The sequence below is a fragment of the Cardiocondyla obscurior genome, linkage group LG11 (genome assembly GCF_019399895.1).
Source record: "Cardiocondyla obscurior isolate alpha-2009 linkage group LG11, Cobs3.1, whole genome shotgun sequence".
NCBI lineage: Eukaryota > Metazoa > Arthropoda > Insecta > Hymenoptera > Formicidae > Cardiocondyla > Cardiocondyla obscurior.
Window position 1 is genome coordinate 74,112 of NC_091874.1, and position 20,862 is coordinate 94,973.

General features: G+C 36.8%; 1 protein-coding gene and 1 long non-coding RNA gene across 2 annotated transcripts in view; one reads left to right on the forward strand and one right to left on the reverse strand.

The window, feature by feature from the left end:
- The first annotated feature begins 1,393 nt into the window (after positions 1-1,393).
- The window catches only part of LOC139106769 (uncharacterized), a 149,094-nt gene continuing 129,625 nt past the window's right edge, over positions 1,394-20,862 (forward strand). The window contains exons 1-3 of the long non-coding RNA XR_011546414.1: positions 1,394-1,611; positions 2,101-2,189; positions 2,368-2,404. This is a non-coding gene — a long non-coding RNA (uncharacterized lncRNA). The remainder of the gene's footprint in view (positions 1,612-2,100; positions 2,190-2,367; positions 2,405-20,862) is intronic.
- LOC139106767 (limbic system-associated membrane protein) overlaps positions 4,103-20,862 on the reverse strand; it is an 80,586-nt gene continuing 63,826 nt past the window's right edge. Inside the window, exons 4-6 of the mRNA XM_070663730.1 lie at positions 6,356-6,517; positions 5,453-5,786; positions 4,103-4,864 (exon numbers count right to left, since the gene is read on the reverse strand). Of these exons, the coding sequence (XP_070519831.1) occupies positions 4,716-4,864; positions 5,453-5,786; positions 6,356-6,517 (645 nt within the window). The 3' untranslated portion in view covers positions 4,103-4,715. The remainder of the gene's footprint in view (positions 4,865-5,452; positions 5,787-6,355; positions 6,518-20,862) is intronic.

The window sequence follows — 20,862 nt, forward strand, 5'->3', positions numbered from 1 at the left end:
AAAAAGGTAAAAATTTTTATTTAATATTTTATTTAAAAAAATGTATATTCACCTAAGAGTTGCTCCGCCGATGCAGGATGCCCGGTCCGGGCCTGCTCCTCCTCCCAGATGGGACGTGTCGAGTCCTCCTTCCGCGCACTGGACACTCGCGAGATAGTCCACGGTACTCTCGACCGTCAATTTCGCGACCACGACGCGAGACCCTGGCTACGACGTAAGACGAAGGCAGGTGCCTCCTCTTGGATCTTGTCGGCGGAACAAACGACACCGAGAGAGTTGCGTTAAGATGCGAACGAGACGGGCCGCGATACGAAATGTTCCCCGCGCACTTTATTGTTCTTAAGTCCCTCAAAAGTCACTTGCTCGAAACAGATTGAGAATCTGTGCCGCGACGAAGAAGACGGGCGAGGTGCAGATTTCACGGTCTGACGATGGCGGATCGCCGGAACTCACTGAACAACGCCGTTGAAGGAGACGGCGAGTGAAGCAGTTGGCAACGTCGAACGCGCGCAATTCTTCACGTCGGACGCACCGCGGCGCTACATTCGCTACGTCGCCTCGCCGTTTCGAAGCACTTCTTCTCGAGGCACAAGACGAATCGCGGAACGATGAGTGGAATAAAACTGGAGTACAGAAAATACGGTTCGTATCCGAGTCGACGACGTCGACGCTTATTCGTAAGCGATACACTTGTGCGTATGGGTATTGCGACTTGTCCTTGTATGTGTTGAAAAATTATTTTTAATATTCGGTATATTATTTCAAAGTAAAACCATTACGTGTACTGCAAGGCAGATCTCGTACTTGCTTAGGCGACGGTGGTTTGGGTACGTGACCTTAACGTGGGGTGCGTCGAGTCATACACCATCACACACGAAGCGCTGCAGTATGTACGTATGCCCACGGAACACTTCTTTCACTACGTCACGATTCCGTATTCAGCGGCCGAGGGATGAGAGGAGTGGAAAAATCACTGTAAGTGCGCGCGCATCTAGATCTCCACTAGTGGTCTTCGTCCTCGTCACGTACGCAGCGCGTAGGCCGAGCTCTCTCCGTTCGCAGGTGAAAAGTGATAATAATTTGTAACTCCTTCTATCAATTAAACGGCGTATTAGCTTCTCGGAGCATTGTTCTTTACGGGCGGAGTATTCGCGAGACGGATATTTCACGCAGTGCACGCGCCACGTCGCGAGTAAATTTGCCTCGCGACCGATCTCCGTTCTTTCATCACGCTACTTGCTTCTACTTCCAATTACATTTATCTGCATGAGCGTAATCGGGTCGCGGCAGGTGAGTTTACGGTATATTATTTCAAAGTAAAACCATTACGTGTACTGCAAGGCAGATGTCGTACTTGCTTAGGCGACGGTGGTTTGAGAACGTAACTTTAACGTGGGGTTCGTCGAGTCATACGCCAACACACACGAAGCGCTGCAGTACGTATGCCCACGGAACACTTCCTTCACTACGTCACGACTCCGTATTCAGCGGCCGAGGGAGGGAAAGAGCGGATGACTACTGTAGCGTTCGTGCGCATCTAGAGTCTCCACCAGAGGTCACCTCGTCCTAGTCACGTACACAGCGCACAGGCCGAGCTCTCTCCGTTCGCAGGTGAAAAGTGATTATATTTTGTAACTCCTTCTATCAATTAAACGGCGTATTAGCTTCTCGGGGCATTGTTCTTTACGGGCAGAGTATTCGCGAGACGGATATTTCACACGCAGTGCACGCGCCACGTCGCGAATAAAGTTGCCTCGCGACCGATCTCCGTTCTTTCATCATGCCATTTGCTTCTACTTTGAATTACATTTATCTGCATGAGCGTAATCGCGTCGCGGCAGGCGAGTTCACGGGAGTGGTTAATTAACGACTATTCTTTTTCTGTGCAAGTAGACATTCGAAGGCGCCGTCACACTTTCGCCGTCGGTATTAACGATTAAAGACACGAACCGCGACCGTTGTAAGTGATTGGGCGAGTCCATTTTTCATACGCTTTCTTAAACGGGAGTGCTGTAAACCGACGCGCGAACGTGTGTGCTTCATAATTCTCGCGAGTGTAAATGCACCCAGGCACGGATTTCACGAGTGACCTGTTCATAGGAGGACGATCGTCCCCACATCCTCCGTCCCATTCTGAGAGGAGGAGGAGGCTTCGGACAAGCATCTTGCATCGGCGGAGCAACCCCAAGGTATTATTTCTTTATTATATAAAATTAATCTCTATGTCGTTTCAGTAAGAGAAGACTTTATTCTTAATTATTTTAGTATTGGTACTCTAATTAGAAACGTGTATAAATCTTTCTTTTTTTTTTAACAGTGGATATTTAATTCAGCAATCTACAATTAAAACTTTTTAATTTGTTACAGATCATCAATTATTAACTCCGCTGCTGCGCATCGATCGGTAAGTCATTTGTTTTATCTATTTCATGTGTAATGCGTGTAATAAAATTCCCACATTTATTTTTTTTTTAACAAGAAGACGCTATAATAACAAATTAATTTTTTTTTTTTTTTTTTTTTAATTCTGCAATCGCGCAAAACGCGCGAATAATATTTTAACGCAATATCTTTCCCTTACTTGAGACTTTTTATTGTTATGCTCGGATTTACACGGGCAGTTACGATTTGACAAACGAGCAAAACACTTGAAGTTTTCTTTTCAATCATGGATTATTCAACTTACTTTCACTTGTAGACGTTTGTAGAAATTTATCGATAAATTACACAGAAGTTTTCGAAGCGTTTCAAGTTGGATTACTTTATCTGAGTATAGGATTGTTTGACCGATTGTTATTCTTCAGCAAGTTAGTTCTTTCATATGTTTAATGAGATTTAAACAGTGAAGACAAAATGTAATTCTTCAAACACAAACTACATATACGTACATTCATAAAGTCATGAATTTTAATTAATACGTTTCTTTATTACTTTTTAAACTTTTAATAATTTTACTTATAATCTTATTCGTACTTCTAGTATTTTACAATTTACACAAATGACACAATTGTTAAAAGTAAGAATATAGTTATTCATTTTCACAATTTGCAGTAAAGTATTTTATTAGATTGTACAATTTAATAAATAATAAATATTTTTAAAATACGTAGTTGAATATGTACAAAAGAAATACATATTACGGATCATTTTTTAACATTTATTATGGATACTACTCATATACCACATATTAGAATCACACATCATTATAATATAAAACAACGCATTTAAAAATTAACTTTTAACTTTTATTGGCAATGGTATTTTTTTTTAATACTTGGTAATCAGGAAAAATATTTTATTGGTTTATACTGATAGTATTATATATTGCACATATGTAAAATAAAACTTGACGCTGATACTTACAGTACTTTCTATTATCCAACAATTATAAATTTCATAATAATACGACATTAGTTTTGGATAGACATATCTATATGAGGTGTGCAGATAAACATATTTTCTCTATTTCTAATTGACTTTGAATTACTGATTGGCAGTTAGTCTATGAACACGATTTTGAACATGATTTTAATTTTGTAGCTTGCGTCGATAAATCTTTTTAATGCACTTAAATTTGTTAAGCACGTATTCGTTAGTGAAATAATTTTATTAACTTATATAATATTTACAATTGTGGAAGCTCATTATCAATATTGGTGAAAGCTAAGATAGAACTAATGGTTCTAAATACTTTTGTTTGCATAACTCAATATTTCAATTGCATTAAACTGCTTGCTAGAAACTTACTGAACTTACGAGGAGCAAATAATACCTATTTTCTATGATGAAATGTTGCTTGCCTTATGAAGAAATTTAATTTCTAGATTTATTGGTGTAATATATTTGCAAACATAATGCTCTACTGAATGTAAAGATCTCTGAAAAGTTTAAAATTTTATTAGATTTGAATAGTTTTAAGTTTTAAGTTTGTTTGACATATTTGTATAATATATTACTAGATCGTACCTATTCTGTTTTCATCGATAATGTTAAAGAAAAGAAATTTTTAGTTTTTTATTTCTTTGAAAGTGTTTTTTTTTTTTTTTCTTATTTAAGTACATTTTTAAGCAAACCTTAAAATATGAAAAGGATTGAGTTTTTTTAATTTTTTTTTTTTGTATTTACTTAAAAAGAAAGAGTACTCTTATGAGAGTTAAAATTTAGTTTTTGTAAAAATATTTTTATATAAGCAGAAATATAATTTTTTGCTAAAAAAAAGAAACTTGTTTCAATGCGTAAAGCAGTAACTTGGCTCTTCAAGTCCGCGAAGAAATTCGTCCATGTCGAAAGACGACCAAATCTCATTCCACGAATATTATTCACTCGTTACGAGTTCAACCAGAGTTTCTATCAAGTAGTGTCACTTGGATAAGACGGTTCTTTAAACGAAAGTTACATGATTACATGAAACTTTGCAGTCCTTCTTAGATTTCGCCACTGGGGATACAGATTCCCGGAAAACTGTCTGCAGTTGAATTTCTCTCTTTAAGTTTACTCACAAATAGGTTTTTCTTTGATTCCACGTGGAATCTTTCACATCTTCTTTCTTCGAACGATTTCAAAGTGTTTCAATTCGCGATGCGATACTGAACTAGAGAGGCAATGATTTTCGGTACGTGGACTCAATAAGGTGTTTTAAAACGTTGAGAAAATAGATACAAAATGTTTGAACTTGTCCCGGCGCATTCTAGTTTAGCGAGAGTAATTTGGAATAGTCACGTAATGTGCCAGATGATAAACTGGCAATATTTTCTTATGTCTGCAATAATTAGGAGAATCATGAGGGTCAGCATAGTGTTGCTTGACGTACTCGCCGTGGAATTTCGCCGATCGCCTCCGTGCATGGCCGCTGGTTTCTCTTCCTCTGTGAAAATAGTTTAGATTCTTTGATAGATCAAACATAAGCGAGAGAGAACGGTAATTAAACGTACAGAATGCTTACGAAACGTCTAGTCGAATTTTGACGGCGTATTTTTTGCTAATTTCTTGCGTAAGCGAAAATATTAACGCGTTATTTTAAATAATAATCCGAGAAAAAAAGGGAATTTAGTTATTAACGGTTTCAATAATTGACGAAAAAGATTTTTTTTTTTTTAAAGATCTGTGGTAGAAAGATAATGCAATGGCATCGACGAGCTGCAAACAGGGTACATCATTAATACCGCGATAAATCGTTGATCCAAAATTAACATATGAATATATATGTATATAAATTTTATGCGTTCTTCAAATTTTCATTACGTTTCAACTTGTACATTTACTTAGTTGGTGTAATTATTAAGAAAAAATTATTTTTTTCCTTTTTTTATGTGACTAATACTAAATATTAAATCACAATGTTCTAAGCCTTTTAAGACATTAAATATTTATATTCACTGATTAGTTACTTTATTAAAAAAATTATTTACGTACCAAAAAAAAATTAATATGACGAGATTGAATAATTGCTTACCTTCGATTACATGTATCATGATGTGAGCCGGCTTGGCATTGCTCGGCGAACACGTGTAATTCGCGCCATGTGAGAGGTTCACTTTTTCCACGATGAGTATAGAGCCGTTTTTTCTAAGCTCGAATTTGACACCGGGCTCGTTGTCATAATTTATCATGCGCGCTTCGCGATACCAGAACACGTAGCTAGGCGATTCTGCGGCTGCCATTAGCTGGCATTCTAAGCGCAGGCTAGATCCTTGTTTCACGTGGAGATCCGGTCCACCCGGTATCACCGAATACGCCTCTGTGATATTTAGTTGCACAAATTGTTGTTGCATCGGTGCCGTTTGAATCTGTTTTATTAGAACATCGGAAGACTGAATTAATAAAATACGTTGTTCTTTAAATATCAAGATCTCTATTATCACAGTGAACAACGCGTAAAATATTAGGTTTTTTTTTTATTTTGAAAAATGCTTAATAGATGAGAAAGTTGGTATTATTAGATAGGATTGATAAATTGATTGTATTAGTATTGTCTGACCGCGATAAGTTTTCATTATTAAGAAAGTGAACGCCAATCACTTGATTTATGCGGTCAGCAGTACAGATTGGTGCAATGTGAGCTCGCCAATTTTCCTGCTTGTTATTTTTTATGGTTGAAGAACTCCGCTACGGAGAGAGAAGAAAAATTTTGTTTGTTAAGAATCGGTCGGTACTTGTCCAAATAACTCTTGATGACTTTTCAAATTGGATATTATTGCAGAAAAAGAAAAAAAAAGAAAAAAAGGATACTTCTTTTATTGCAGATTAAAAAATTTGCAGCGAACAAGTTTGCAAAATTTGCAAGTAGACTACAACAATTGCAATATATTACTCTATTTATTTGAAAGCACTACATTTTCTTGCGGTTGCATATTACCTGACATTCGTAGAGACCCGCGTCTTCTTGCTTGACGTTCTTAATCAGTAAATTCCAACCAGGACCATTGCGATTATTTGCGACAACGAACCGTGTGTCTATAGAATGTGTATCTCTGCCTAACGTGAGCAGTTGTCTGTCTTTTCGTCTAATCCAGGTTACCTGAAATATAAATTTTATTTGTTAGTTCAATATTACTGTTCCATATTAAGAATTTCGGAATAAATCATATTAAGTGCGTAAAAGATATGATAGGTACGGTATAAAAGAAATCTGACGTAAGTATAAATGATGTACGTAGGTAGACGGTATACATACCGTGTAGAGAATTCATAAAATGGAAATTTACTATAATAACGTTCATTGTTCTGCATGTATGCATTATTATTTATTCTAATATATTATATTATGCGCAAAGTTACAAGCTCCCACCCTAGATTTTACAGTCACTCGATTATCATATTTATAAAACATCGTATCTCGCATTCTCACCGATCTTCAGTCGTATAATTCCGTTTTTTACCGGAGGGGGGAAAAAAAAATACAACTGCGAATTACATTCAAAATAAGATAAATAAAATAAAAATTCCAGAGATGTCCGCGACCTTTTTGCATTATTTATTTGCAAGCCGGCAAAGCGCGCGACCGCCTTTGGCGAAACGACCCAGATCCGTATGTATTACTTTGCCGCGGCACTCGATTAAATTTTCAACCCCGCGACGTTCTCGCAAGCAATAGGAACAGAAGTATCTGCTTGACAGATCTTCTGAAATATCCGGCGTGATACTTTGCTAGAAATATATTGCGTGAGCCTCGCTCTGTTGACTTCAAAGATAGACATCGACGGTTATTTATGGAAAATGTCACCAAGATAGAAATAGATCTTCCGCAGAATCTCAAGATACTCTCATGTATCAGTAAGAGAGAGAGAGAGAGAGAGAGAGAGAGAGAGAGAGAGAGAGAGAGAAATATATATATATATATATATATAAAAAGAGAAAAATCCCTCTCTTACGAATTTATATTTACTGCAGATATTTTATTCAATATTTGAATCGTTAGGTGCTTTTTGTATCGTACAATAAGATATCGCATTCTTCATTGTACTTTATATAAAAGAATCTTTTCGATTGCACATATACTATCTTTACATTCACGGTTATTCATCTTACAATCATTGTTGCTAAAAAGAAACCGGCTTTGAATTCTCTTAAAAATTAAATTCAATTACTTTCTCTTGCGAAGAAAAATGAAATCTTTCTAGGGAGATGTTCGTGAGTTTGGTACAGAAACATATAATTTTTAATCTATGTCTCTCGCGGCGCAATTTCTTCACTCTCGTCAACTTTTTTTCGCATTTTACATCAGAGCTGGGGATGTATATCCATTGTCATGCGGTCGACGTTGCACGATGATGAGCGGCTTTACATTTAATGTTTATATTTCGTGGCACAAATCCTGGAAATAATGACCAAAGTTTCGTCTGATATTGAGGAACGGGGAATTGGTGGGCGTTGCAACTTTGAAGATATTTAGTGAACATCGTGCGTTAGATTATTATGTATTCGGGGCTGTTTATTAGATGATGATGACCGAGTTCGAGGTATATTACCGATGCTAATCGATACTATAGGTCCTGCATTATATCCACGTAAAAGCGTTTTTGTTTATTGAAAAATAAAATTAATAAATGGGAAATTAAATATTTCTTAATAAGTAGAGATTTAATATACTTTGAATAAATAAATTATTAATAATTGTCATATACATATAGTGATTATGAAATGGAAAATGCAAATTGCATTTATATAGATTAATGCAAATAAATTATGGCCAGATATAAAATATTACCATTCGTAAATATTAAATATTCCTGTTATTCGTTTGCCGATGTAATGAAATAACTATAGAATTTTTTGATACGGTTTATATAGTATATTAATATACATATATTCCATCTTTTCTTCGCGTTACGTTTTAACTTTTGTAAAATGGTGTAATTGTGAATGAATACTTTTTAAGGCATTTTGTACGTTTTTTGAAGGGCGCGCGTATTTAAATCACGAAAGGAATTAACGATACCGTTTTTTCGGAGATGCGCGGTTTCCGGCTGTGCTCAATTTGCCAATTCTGATAAAATTAAGCGGATTCGGCGATTACGAGCGGCGCGCGCGTTCAAGCGAATTACCGACGGGATGTTTCAATAATAGGGGCAAATTCAATATTGACGGGCGTAGAATAAATAATTCGCGGATAACGAGTGGCGGTGACACATTCGCGCCTATTGTCGTCGGCGTGGAAAAATTTGCGCGTGGAAGCGGGAGGTATATCGTTACGTAGTTTTGAGGATATTTTACTTGCGTGCATAATAAAGGACACTTTATTATGATCTCTCATTAAAATTCGCTTTCGATATTCGTCGGTGTGATCATCATTATAATTTATTGCCTTGTCACTTATTCGTACTTCTGCTTTCTCTCTCTCTCTCTCTCTCTCTCTCTCTCTCTCTCTCTCTCTCTCTCTCTTTTTTCATCGCCTTTTCCATCGTCAATTTGCGACGATTGCGTTTTTTTGATGGTTTTTTGAAACCTTTATTAAATATGAACGTGGCACTTACGACGATTGCGTTAGTTCCTCTTTGCCTTTTAACGTAAATTAAATTTGGCTGAATATTTAAGCAATTTGAGAGTTAAAATAAAGAACGATTAAAAATAATCGCGATGTTGAAATAAATATGAAATATTATTAGTCCCATTTCTTTTACGATTCTAATTTTAAAGATAAATTTCAGACACTTCTTAATCGAGATTTATTTTTAATGAAGAATGTGTTAAAATGTTTTCATTCGAATAAAGCGCAATCTCATTCTATTTCTAACAACAGAGTAGCAAAAAAAAAAAACTCGCGTTGTTTATTTTGTATTTGATTTAAAAAAACTATTATGTTACAAATTATATTCGTATCTGAATTCAAGGATTGTTATTTTGTCGGTAGAACGAAATTCATACATTTTTTTTAGGTGTCGCTTACTCGTGTGTGCGTGATTAAAAACTTGCCTTTGTAACGCAAATCAGCGATGTACTGGAAACACTTTGCGCATAGCGTATGCATTACATGCATCGACGGAAAAAAAAAAAAAAAAAAAACAATAAATGCGTGATGCAAACAAAACGCAGGCGAATAGGTTGTAGAATTAATTTATGATATATCTCTGATTTGGATTGTGAACGTAATGACAGATGAATAGCTCGTTATCTTCTCTTCTTTCACTGATTGTTCATCGATCTCACGTATTCACGGGCTGCCCAAATTTGCAACTATCATGTTACTGTACTAAAAGTTCAAACTTGATATACATTGCATTTTTTGAAATAGATATTATTCAAGAATCCCAATAATCTCGCCATATAGAACTGTTAAATTATAACTTTTCGATAGCTGACATTTATTTTCGTGGCGCAAAGTGACTCAAACTCAATTTAATATATCGGAAAAGCGGGAACAATTAAATATATATATATATATATATATATATATATATATATAAATATTTTTTTTACATAGAAAGGATTAATTAAATTTTACGTGCCTATTTCTTAACTAACATTCTTTTTTTTTCGTTCGTTGATATAAGAATTGATGAGCAATACTTCCGTATTTGTAAAGGACGTACACGTCCCGCGGAGAGAGTGCACTCTCATCGAATACGTGACGGTGGGGTGGAGGGTGGCCGCGGCCGCGGCCGCGGGGCAGCGGCCGTTCACGTGTCACGCGTGTCGTAACACACGCGCGCGTTATCGCGCAAAATGACACGTCCGTCGTGGACGCGTAACAGCCGGATGCAGTTTGGACACGGGAAGACAGGAAGAGCCACGGAGCGAGGCTCTGGTTGACGTGACATGAATAAAAGATCGAGCGGACGTTTCTCGGGGTACTTTTCTCGGCGCGCCGATATTGACCGTCGTCTTGACGTACGTTTCTCGATATTGTCCGTTGAATTGTTCAGCGTAATTAGTTTTTCAACACTTTTATTAATTGCCAGGTTTGCGCGCGTGATTAATATACAAATTACAGGGAAATGTTTGTGCTTATCGGCTTGCACGTGGGAAAATATAAGTTGCTTTATCGCATTATATTAATGAGGCAAAGGTTAATGATGTCAGTAATAAATAATAGCGTTCTGTAACATTATGCTCTCTCGCACGTAGGTTATCGGTACGACGACAACGTTATTAACCTCTCCTTATGTTCCGTGAATACAGATGACAATGTTTGAGTTTGTATCAATAAAAAAAAAGTTTTTTTTTTTTTAATTCTTTTGTAAATACTTAGTTTCGAATAATAATTTTAAAAAACCTGAACTATGCGCATAGATCAGTGTGAGATTTGATATAAATTTCAAGTTGCTAGTTTCCTTGAAAAATTCCCCTTTAAATATTTTTGCATTGTAATTTGTCAAACAAGCTTGAATTTTGATTACGATCATATCCCGCGATATGACATTCTCTTGGAAAAATATTCGTTGAAAAGTATACATATTTCCAGAGTTATGTGTAAAATTATTCAGCTGAATTTATAAAGATTTAGTATGTAATTCGTATGTAAAAATATGATACGTATCTTCGAAGTGAGGCATATTGAAACTGTCCGAAAATTAACTTGGTAGAAAATAAATTTAATTGCTACTGCGAAATAATTTTGATCGGGGAGATAGATTTTGTTAGTTAGTCATGTTGAGTGAGGTTATAACCCACTCATGATTTTACGGATGAGCGAGAGCTTCGTACGATTGCGCGGCTTTATAACGCGTTGCGAAGAACTGCGTGGACGCTCGTTTAATTAAAGATACTCGCGGAATAACGAAAGGCGTTCGCCAGCGGTGAGGCGTTTTAGTGGCCATAAATTTCCAGGGCAGTCACATAACCGGGTAAAACGTATGTCGTAACAAGAACCGGACGTTCGCGTTCGACCAGAGAGAACGCAATTATTAAGTCCCCATGCGTGTCACCTTCTATATACCCTGACTGCTCGTTAAAAAGATCGTAGATTTTATTTTCAAGATTATCCTGCCGAAAATGTTTTGATTCATCTGCGTAAAATGTATTTTTCCCATTTTTATCTATCGTGAAAGAATTAATTCGACGTGTTTTGCGTAAAACTTAATTATTCGATCATATAATATAGGTACCTACCTTGTTTTTCTCGATCCAATAAAAAATTGTGATATTAAACTGATATTAATATCGCGTTGTACTATATATATATATATATATATATATATATATATATATATATATATCTCTAATATTTATAGTCAAATCTTTAACATAAATGTACCCAGAATTTGAATAGTTTGTTCTTTTTCTGCTGACCTACTTAAATAGACAGACATTATTAATCAGGTAGCAATGAGTAAAAGCCAATAGCTATTATGTGGCTTTCCACGCGATTAATCGTTACGTAGACCATATAGGATCGTATTAATAGGAGTTATAAAATATCTATGATTTATTCAACGTCGGCTCATGCGCCGGTCACCCCGTTAATACCCCACAAGCGCACAAAATCACACGTGCAGGCATACCGCTTAAGAAAACGTTTAACACTCGCGCGATATCGTCAAGTATTCGTTTGAGAAATTCTCGCAATATTTGGATTTCTTATTTTAATTACTTATCTATTTGCGTTATCTCCTACTTATTACTTTTTATTTCTTTCTTTGCATTTGATTTCAAATGGGCGCGAGAAAAGTATCTATTGCAACGGGAAAGAAGCGGTGCCCCTATTCATAAAATCTTTAGCGCGGCGCGCGTTGGGCCGGAAAGAAAATAATCTTTCTTCGGCGCGGACGAGACCTCTATTAATCACGGCTTTTCTTTGCACGTGTGAACGCGCCGTGCCGCACCGCGCGATAACATCGGCGCGCCATTTAATTAATGTCCCCTCGAAAGAATGGTTTCCAATCGCGAGAAATTTATTGGCTCTCGACCGTCGCCTACATTCGGCTTTGTGGCCCCGAGGGTACTTTTCTCCCCGTTTTATTTATTTCGCCATGTCTCGCGTGAATGTGTATACGTCTTCTTGATGGGTGAACTTTCAAGTTCCTCGATTCGGTCGTTTCGTCTATTTTCAATTTTATTTCGAAAATTGCGCGAATTAAGAACAATGCTGCCTTGATAGAGAAGCATAGGGTTGTAAAATTATGGTACATTGTTTCACTTGCTTTTCGCTCTTTCGAAGTAAGGTTGAAATTAAACTATTCTATCTGGGTCGAACAATATAGTTATCGAAAAGCTCGTGCAGAACGCGATCTGATCGCGCTTCAGCAGAATCGTTCGCGCAGAGCGAGGCTAGTTTCTCACGTTCGAGCGTCATTAACAGCAAATTAATAGGCAACGTGAACACAGCAGCACATCGTACATTATCGGTTTGCAATGTGTCACGCCGCTGGTTTATGTTCGTTATTCCACCGCTTTACATTCGAGTGCACTTCTCGCAGCTTTAACCAAACCTCGTGGAGTCTATTCGGTTTAAGCGTAGAGTATTCTCGACATCAATTGACATAATTGTGACAGAGAAATAAATGCACGAACGATATATCTGTATTTTTTGCATGTGCACGATTTCTTCTTGAGTCAATTCATTTTTATGATTTAACGTAAATAATCAAAGGTTGTCGGCAATTTTTTTTTTTTTCCTCTTTTGACATTACAATAAATTGCTGGTGACTTTGGAAAAATTTTTAATAAAAAATAAATTTTATACAAAAGTGAATATTTAATACACAAAAATCTATTATTTGAATTAAAAGCCACGATGAGGGTACAATGTAATCCGCAACATAATCTGCTTTGAAATCTTTTTATACGTCGCACTGTAGTAATTAATTTGCCACTGTTTCGCGTTCGATCGACAAGAGCACGTTCCATTTGTCTGTTCAAAAGGAAATCGTGCGGTACATAGAAGGCTGTATCGCTTCATCCCGCAGTCCGTCTGGATTTAGTTTCGACGGTAGGCATCGCGAATCTGACATTCACTCGATGATTGGAACCTACTCTCGTGCGCGCTCGTTTGTCTTGTTACCGCAGATTCGACGAGCACTTGATTCTCCGGCCCAAATTAGCCAGTGTTTCGAATGCTATCCGACACTGTTGTTTCAGCCTACCTGCTCATTATTCGCGCTTGTGTTTTAACAGATAAACGATCGCTACGTTTATATTACACAGAAAAAAAAAAAAACCGATTATTATTGAAAAGATCGTCGATTTAAAGAGAGAGAGAGAGAGAGAAAGAGAGAGAAAAAGAGGAAATTAAAAAATATTTATCAAAGTATTAATAAGACATTCCAATGAATATATCTCAACAAGTTTTGCCTATTTTTTATTCGTGGAAGTCATGTCAAACATTTCTATCGCCTTTTACGATTAGCTGCACATGTGTGTACTATAAAACGCAAAATATGGTGCGTGATCATGTGCGCTCTGACGCGCGGATGCACTCGAGAAATTCGCGAGCATTACATGCGGCCGATGTGCTGCGTATAAATTTCGCGACAGTCGGTGCCAATATGTATGAATATTTCGGAAATCGGTACACGCGCGCCCGAAATCCGTAAGGAAATCCGGTGGTATGTAGAAACTTCTCCAATTTTCTGGCTGGCATAGCAAATAGTCCGTGGAACGCGCGATACTAAGTTTGCCGTGAAAGCGGATAGCTTTTGCGACATTTTTTTCGTGGCTACTAATGAAAGATTTACGCTCTGTTCTCGCCATTAGAAAATATGGTATGAGAGAATCGAAAATTTAGCTTTTTTTTTTGAGTTAACAATATTACGAATAACTGTGGATGTTATATTGACGAGAAAAAAAAATTATAAAATAGCTTTTACTGCTTTAAATTTTTTTTAAATACTGTTTTTAATGCACGGAATAATTGTATAGGTATAATGATGCTTGATAGTTACGTAATTTTATAATTCAAAGTATAAATTGCGTCAGCAAACCGAAAATTTAAGACGAGAGAAAAAAAAGAATTATCAGAATTGTTATCTGTTGCGAGCTTGTTAAAACGTACGTCATTATGTAATTTTAAACAAAATCCCCGTAATTCCACAATATCACTTATTTAAAATTATATGGTTAATAATGCGAAATATAATTATCTCGTTTTATCTGTAATATATTTTTCATGAGTATATTGTTATTTTCATTAAAAATGTATCTGCACGTTGTGGGGACTAATGAATACTGAAGCTTAACAAAGCATTCTTAATTAGCGGGAATGTCGAATTTTCAATAAAGAGAAAAATTTTACGAATAATTTCTCCGCTTTGCGGGATACAACAGAAATTACCCGTGTTTATAATTTCTTTAGAAGAGAAAATTTAACGATGCAGGAGATGAAAGAAATAATGCATAATCACGCGCGGCAAAGTTACAAGTATATTTTCACATACGTAGGTTTTACTCTTGTAGCTATAGAAAGAACTACTTTACATGAGGGTTCACCGATTGGCTGACCTAATTAGAGATTAATTTATATTTTACAACGCGGGGATTTGGCTCGCAAAATTGGAGCAATCAATTTTCAAAAAACATTTCTCACGCATGTATAAATGGCAACGGAATAACAATGCTATCGCCGTTGGTTATTGCATTCAACGTATCGGTTATTTCAAGTCTCGTGATTTTCAAAATGATTGTTTTATTTCGATCCTTAACTATGCCGCTGTGAAGATTTCCGTTCTCATTTGCAGTATAAACTGTTTTTAGGATTTTCCGTCGTGACATTAATTGATTTTCGATAGGATAATGATGCTCGGCTAGGTATTGTGACTAGGAAGAGAACGGGTCTACCGTGACACGTTTACAAAATCGAAAAGCCCGCAGCGTCCGGTTACTCCCGAGTATCGGGATCCCATCGTAGTTAACGAGACTTTTACTATCTTGACGTGACGACGAAGGTATGGGCGGGAAGCAATAGATGCGAACGTTCGCGTTTATTCGCCTGAAAAACAATGGAGATAAAGCCGGCAGCGAGAGACATTACGGGATAAGACACATATGTATGTATGTACACATATCTGTATACGTATGTCCACTTTTGCGTGTTCATTCATCTGGACACTCGCGTCGCGCGCGTATATGTATACGAATGGAAAACATTGAAAAAGCCGTGGCAAATATTTTTGCCGCAAAACGCGCCACTGGTCCGCGACACTTTCCGGTACATGCTGCACGGTAAATCTCACCGGAAAATTTAGCGGTTGCGAACGCGATGGGGATTCGAAACGTGCGAGAGAGGTTTCATCTCGCGCCATGCACCGAGAAAATATCAGTCGTCAACGCTGGCCGGCGTATTAGTGCTAGCGATATTGCGATAAGAAGTGAAAAATATTATTCTTCGGATATCGAATTTACGATCGAGATACATTTTGGCGGCAGCGGTTGTAATAAACGCGACGTCGGAAGTTTGTGCCACGCTGGGCGAGCGAGCGTGCTTATCGTAATAATTCGCGAGAATTATAAGTGGTTTCGTAAAACGGCGAAGATTAAATTCCCGATACGATTGACGTACGTAATATTCGGGCAATATTCACGTGATTACAGCATGGAAATTTTATGCCAACTGTAATAAAACAGCAATTTAAAAGCTAACGAGCTAATTAAGTATTGCACTCGAGTCTGCATTTTAATTATCATTTAATTGTTATTGTTTCGAAAATTTTGTAAACACGTGTTACTAACTTTTCTATAACCATCATAATTAGAATTATGTAATAAGTAAAACATATTTTATTACCATAAGGTAATCAATGTTGTCTTAAACTTTGAATAGAAAATTTTCAACAGCATATGAAAATTATTTTACATTTGGCTTAACAAAGCACACGTGTTTCCTTCTCAGATAAAATTATATTTAGTCTCCATAAAAGGTTTATGGAGTTTTGTTATTGCAGAAAAAAAAAAAAAAAATGTAATTGATCGCTTTAGTTGTTGTAAAAATTCGATTTTAAAAGTCTCAGAAGATCGGGAAATTAAACACTTTGTCGATTAATTGTACAAAATTAATTCCCTGGTAGCTAGCTTTGTATGGTTCCCATGTAAAACCGCGGGAAGAGAGCTCTTCGAGGTAAATGCTCGTTGTAAAGTACGCGTTTCGCTCTGTAATTTCCATCCTGAGTATGCGCTCCCTTATGCTTGCCGTTTAACTCGGTTAGGCTTCGACCCGGTGCGCCGGAATATAATAGGCTTCAGGAATAATTACGAGATTGCGAGAATTATTGTTCAAGAGATTTCCCCCTCACCCATTCTTCGACATTACATCATTCCGACGCTCGGGGAGCTATTAAAACGCGGCATTACAATGGTCCATTCATTCGATTTTACCCCGTTTGTAAGTTTGTCGTATACGCATATGAACGCATGTGCGTGGTACACGTTATACAAAAAAAAAAAAAAAAAAAAAAAAAAAAAAACTTGATCCCATTAAAGTCGAGAGATTCTCATTATTATAATAAATTTGTAGGTATTTAAGCCAATAAAAAAAAAAAAAAAAAAATTAAACTAGAAGAAATTTATTATTATTATCTTCGTAGGACGTGCTTTTAGAATTGTTTGCTTTAGTCGTAAAATTATTATACTCTGCCAGCGTTTTATTAATTTCATCTAAGGGTCGTTTTTATTTGAGCACTAGATGCGTAAATTGATTCAAGCATACCTATGGGACAGTTTATCGCGAGCCGGAATTATTGAGACTAACTAAGACAAGCGGCGCGTTTTCTCGCAAACGTGCGTTAAAGCTTTATATTGTACATGAGGGCAATTTGTACTCGTTCGAGTTATTTGCTCGAAGAGGGACATCCGACGTAATTCGCGCAACGCTGAATGATTGTCAGGGATTTACGAATGCACTAATCGGAGAGATTGTGGACTTCTCAGTTGAATAGGGTAACATGCAAATAGACGCGTTGCAACAGGTGTAATTGACAGAGCGACTTGGGACTGGACACGCGCGATTCGGTTTGTATACAAGTCAACGATTCCGCGATACAAGTTAAACAATATTTGTTGACATGTGATTTCACGTGAGAATTGTTCTACATCGGGATGGCATTCGTGGGCAAACTCTGTTTGATCGTGCGCTCATGATTTTGCAGATTTATGATCGCTTGATATTATGCACGTACATGCACGGCCCGTTTCGATCGTTTTCGTTACGAAACGTTGCCTCGAATGTAAAATTGAAAGAAAATTTATTTAAAAATAAAATATTAAGATTGCTTAAGGACGTAAAAATTAAGCTCAATTTTTCATTATCTTTTTTAACTTTAAATCCATTTTGCGCAACGTCGGCATGGAATTCCAAACGAAATTAGATACATATCCTGTAATTCTATCTACGGTTATCTGTTCTAATTTATACATTTAGAGATGCACATACGTTTAATGTATGTTGATATGATAGACGCTCACAGACGCTCCGTGCATCAAGAGCAATCTCTCTGAAGCGAAGCGGCGCGGAGCGGCGCCGATAGGCGAGCTCGCACGGTCGATTGCGGGAATGTAGGTATATACGGACGTTATGTACATCAAGCGGTATATACTGTTTAATATATGATACGTCTATCGAGGGTCAGGGTACGCGTGTTCGTTTGCGAAAGACGACGTCGTTGTTAACAAGCGACGTCGTCGGAGCATTCCCGCCTGATGAGACAAACGATTGACCGGCGTGACGGTACATACGAGACGCTGCAGGTGCAACCGTAACACCCCAATCTAACGGTGCAGCTACGAGCTTTCAAAGGGACAATGAGACACGCTAAATGGCACACATCGATCGATCCGGTGGAATCTCAATCCCAGTCGACGGGGAAAAAAAATATTAGCTTTCATATGGCTTTTAAATAGATTTATAAACTAACATGTACCTCGCGAACGATATTATAAATTTAATATACTTTTCCGTTTCCTTGTATTTAAATTGCAAGAATTAACGAAATGTTAATTTATTTATAAATGTATACGTATATGTATATTCATAAAAAATAGTTTTTAAAAAAGAAAATTATACGCTTTTATATTTTAGTAAAATTATTGTTTTATAAATTCGAAATATTTCAAATAACTGGGACATAATAAAGAGGTAAAAAAAAAAAAAAAAAGGTTCCGAGTGCCATATACAATGTTGATACAAAGATCGATTGCATGTTGTCACGGCCTGTCAGTTATCTCATGAAATACTACCTGCAACTTCAAATATTGTTACTATTTGGTACGAAGAGACTCTATTATGGCAAAACATTTAAAACGCATTTTGTTCATAATATTTTTACGACTTTAATTTTGCATTAAACACTATAACATTCGTCGCGTTTTGTGGAGTTATAATAATGGGGTAAAAAATTAAATTATATTTTTCGTAACTCGTTTTCATAGCGAAGAAACAAGTAGGGTCAGTTTTGGGGAATGTTAATTTGGAATTTTTTTTCCGGAATTTGTTGCAATATTCGCAAACGAACATGTGACGAAATTTAGAATTAATAAGTCTCTTTTCGTCCATTGTACTATGGAGACAATACTAGTTAATTGCTCAAGGAACAGTCGGGAAAGTTTATCGTTCGGAAACTATGACCTGTCGATACAGATACGACTGTGTGAGAAAGACGGTCGTAAACACAACGCGATCGCGAGCATTAAAGACAATAACATATGTATTGATAGTTGAAGCAGAAATGCAAGTTCGCTACCTGCGGGACCGCGTCCAATTTACAGAAAATCTTGTTTAATTTACAGAAGTAAATTCTCTCCTGAGAGTCTAACAGTTCAAGTCTGTAAGCTGTTAAGAGTGATTTCACTAGCGTTTTCGTGTAATAAGGCAGAGACTGGTGAATCGATCGTTACCGTACAAACGTAAACGGATAAATTAGTTTGATTGCATTTAATTGTGGTGTATTTTCTCTCAAAGCTCTTAACAGCGCGTCTAGATTGTCAAATTCAATCGGTACAAAAATTTTTTAATAACATTGCTACTTACTACTCATTAATTTTTTTTTTTTTTTCTCTTTTACTGTTTTACAACGTTTAAATAATTATTTCGCAATATCACTACATTTTACACATAAATATGTTTAGTAAGATATGTAGGTATATCTAATTAAAATAGAAAAAAACATATCTCAACATATTTTCAAACACAATAGATAAAGTACTGGAAAATATAGAAAGAAGATTGCGTTCGCTTTAAATCGAAAATTGCTGAGTTGGATAAACGTTTGATTAGAGTTCGAGAATACATGTCACGTTTTGACATAGAACGCCACATACGCTTGGAAATGCCGCTTTTGACCCTAGAATATTTCCGTTTATTTCTTTATGGCCGGAATTCGCGCTATTTCTTCGGATAGACAGTGCTTATGTTTGGTGCTGGTCTGTAGTCGGTCACGTTGCGCGTCAAGAATTCCTCGCGAAATTGCACGCGAATGTTCACAGAAAGCTGGATCGACCGTCGCGGAAAACGATAGCAGATATTTCCGCGAAAGTGCATATGAATGTACGAGGAATTTCGTGCGAACAAATCAAATGTCGGTAATACATATTCGCTGCACCGTGCGCAAAGACGAGGTGCAACGTATTCGCCGATTTCGTTTCCTGCTTGGCCAATGAATCTCGAAACAAGATGACTAGAATTAAATATCGAAAAATCACAAGAATTAAAATACAATAGCTAAAACTATTTTAGGTAATTTTTAACGGCGATAAGAATTTTTTAATTTATTTAATTGTACGGGTGGGAAAAATGTATGAGCGTATATTTAAAGTTTATTAGTTGAAAATACCAAAATTGAGAAAAACACAACGAAGCACGAGTGAATAGAATTTATGTTGGCATAAAATTATAGCAAAACGAGCAAGTTTTCTCTTGTTGCAAAAGTGGACGATAGTACCTACGATAGTGGATCTAGTCCGATAAGCTAAATACAATGTCTTGCGATACGAGAACATACAGTCGTAAGTACAGTCACTACTGTCAGCAATAAGAGGAAACCAGCCCTTGTGGCTCAATTATATCGGGTAGCCGCGTTGTCCTCGGCAACAAAAGCAACGCCCCATCGGAGCGGAGTATCGATATATTGTTAGAGAGGGGCCGATTAAGTGGGCCATTTCCGAGTGCTCGTTGCTCTGTCCATTGTTTCCGAGAGAGGCCCCCGCATTTGCCACTCTTGTTCTCGCACTCTCTCTCTCTCTCTCTCTCTCTCTCGTTGGCCGAGCGTGAGTGGATCGGAAAACAACAACGAAAAAAAAAGGAAAAAAAAAAAAAAAAACAGACGGTTGAATGAATTTTTCAGCTGACTGTTACACTAGATTACGCTATTCAGGCGATCATTGCTGTTACCTCTTGTCGTTATACCCGATAACAAGGGTCAGATAAACATTTTTTAATCGGTTTATACTACTTACTGTAAAACGCAGTAAAGGGTTTTGCGGAACGAATTAATGGATTTGCAC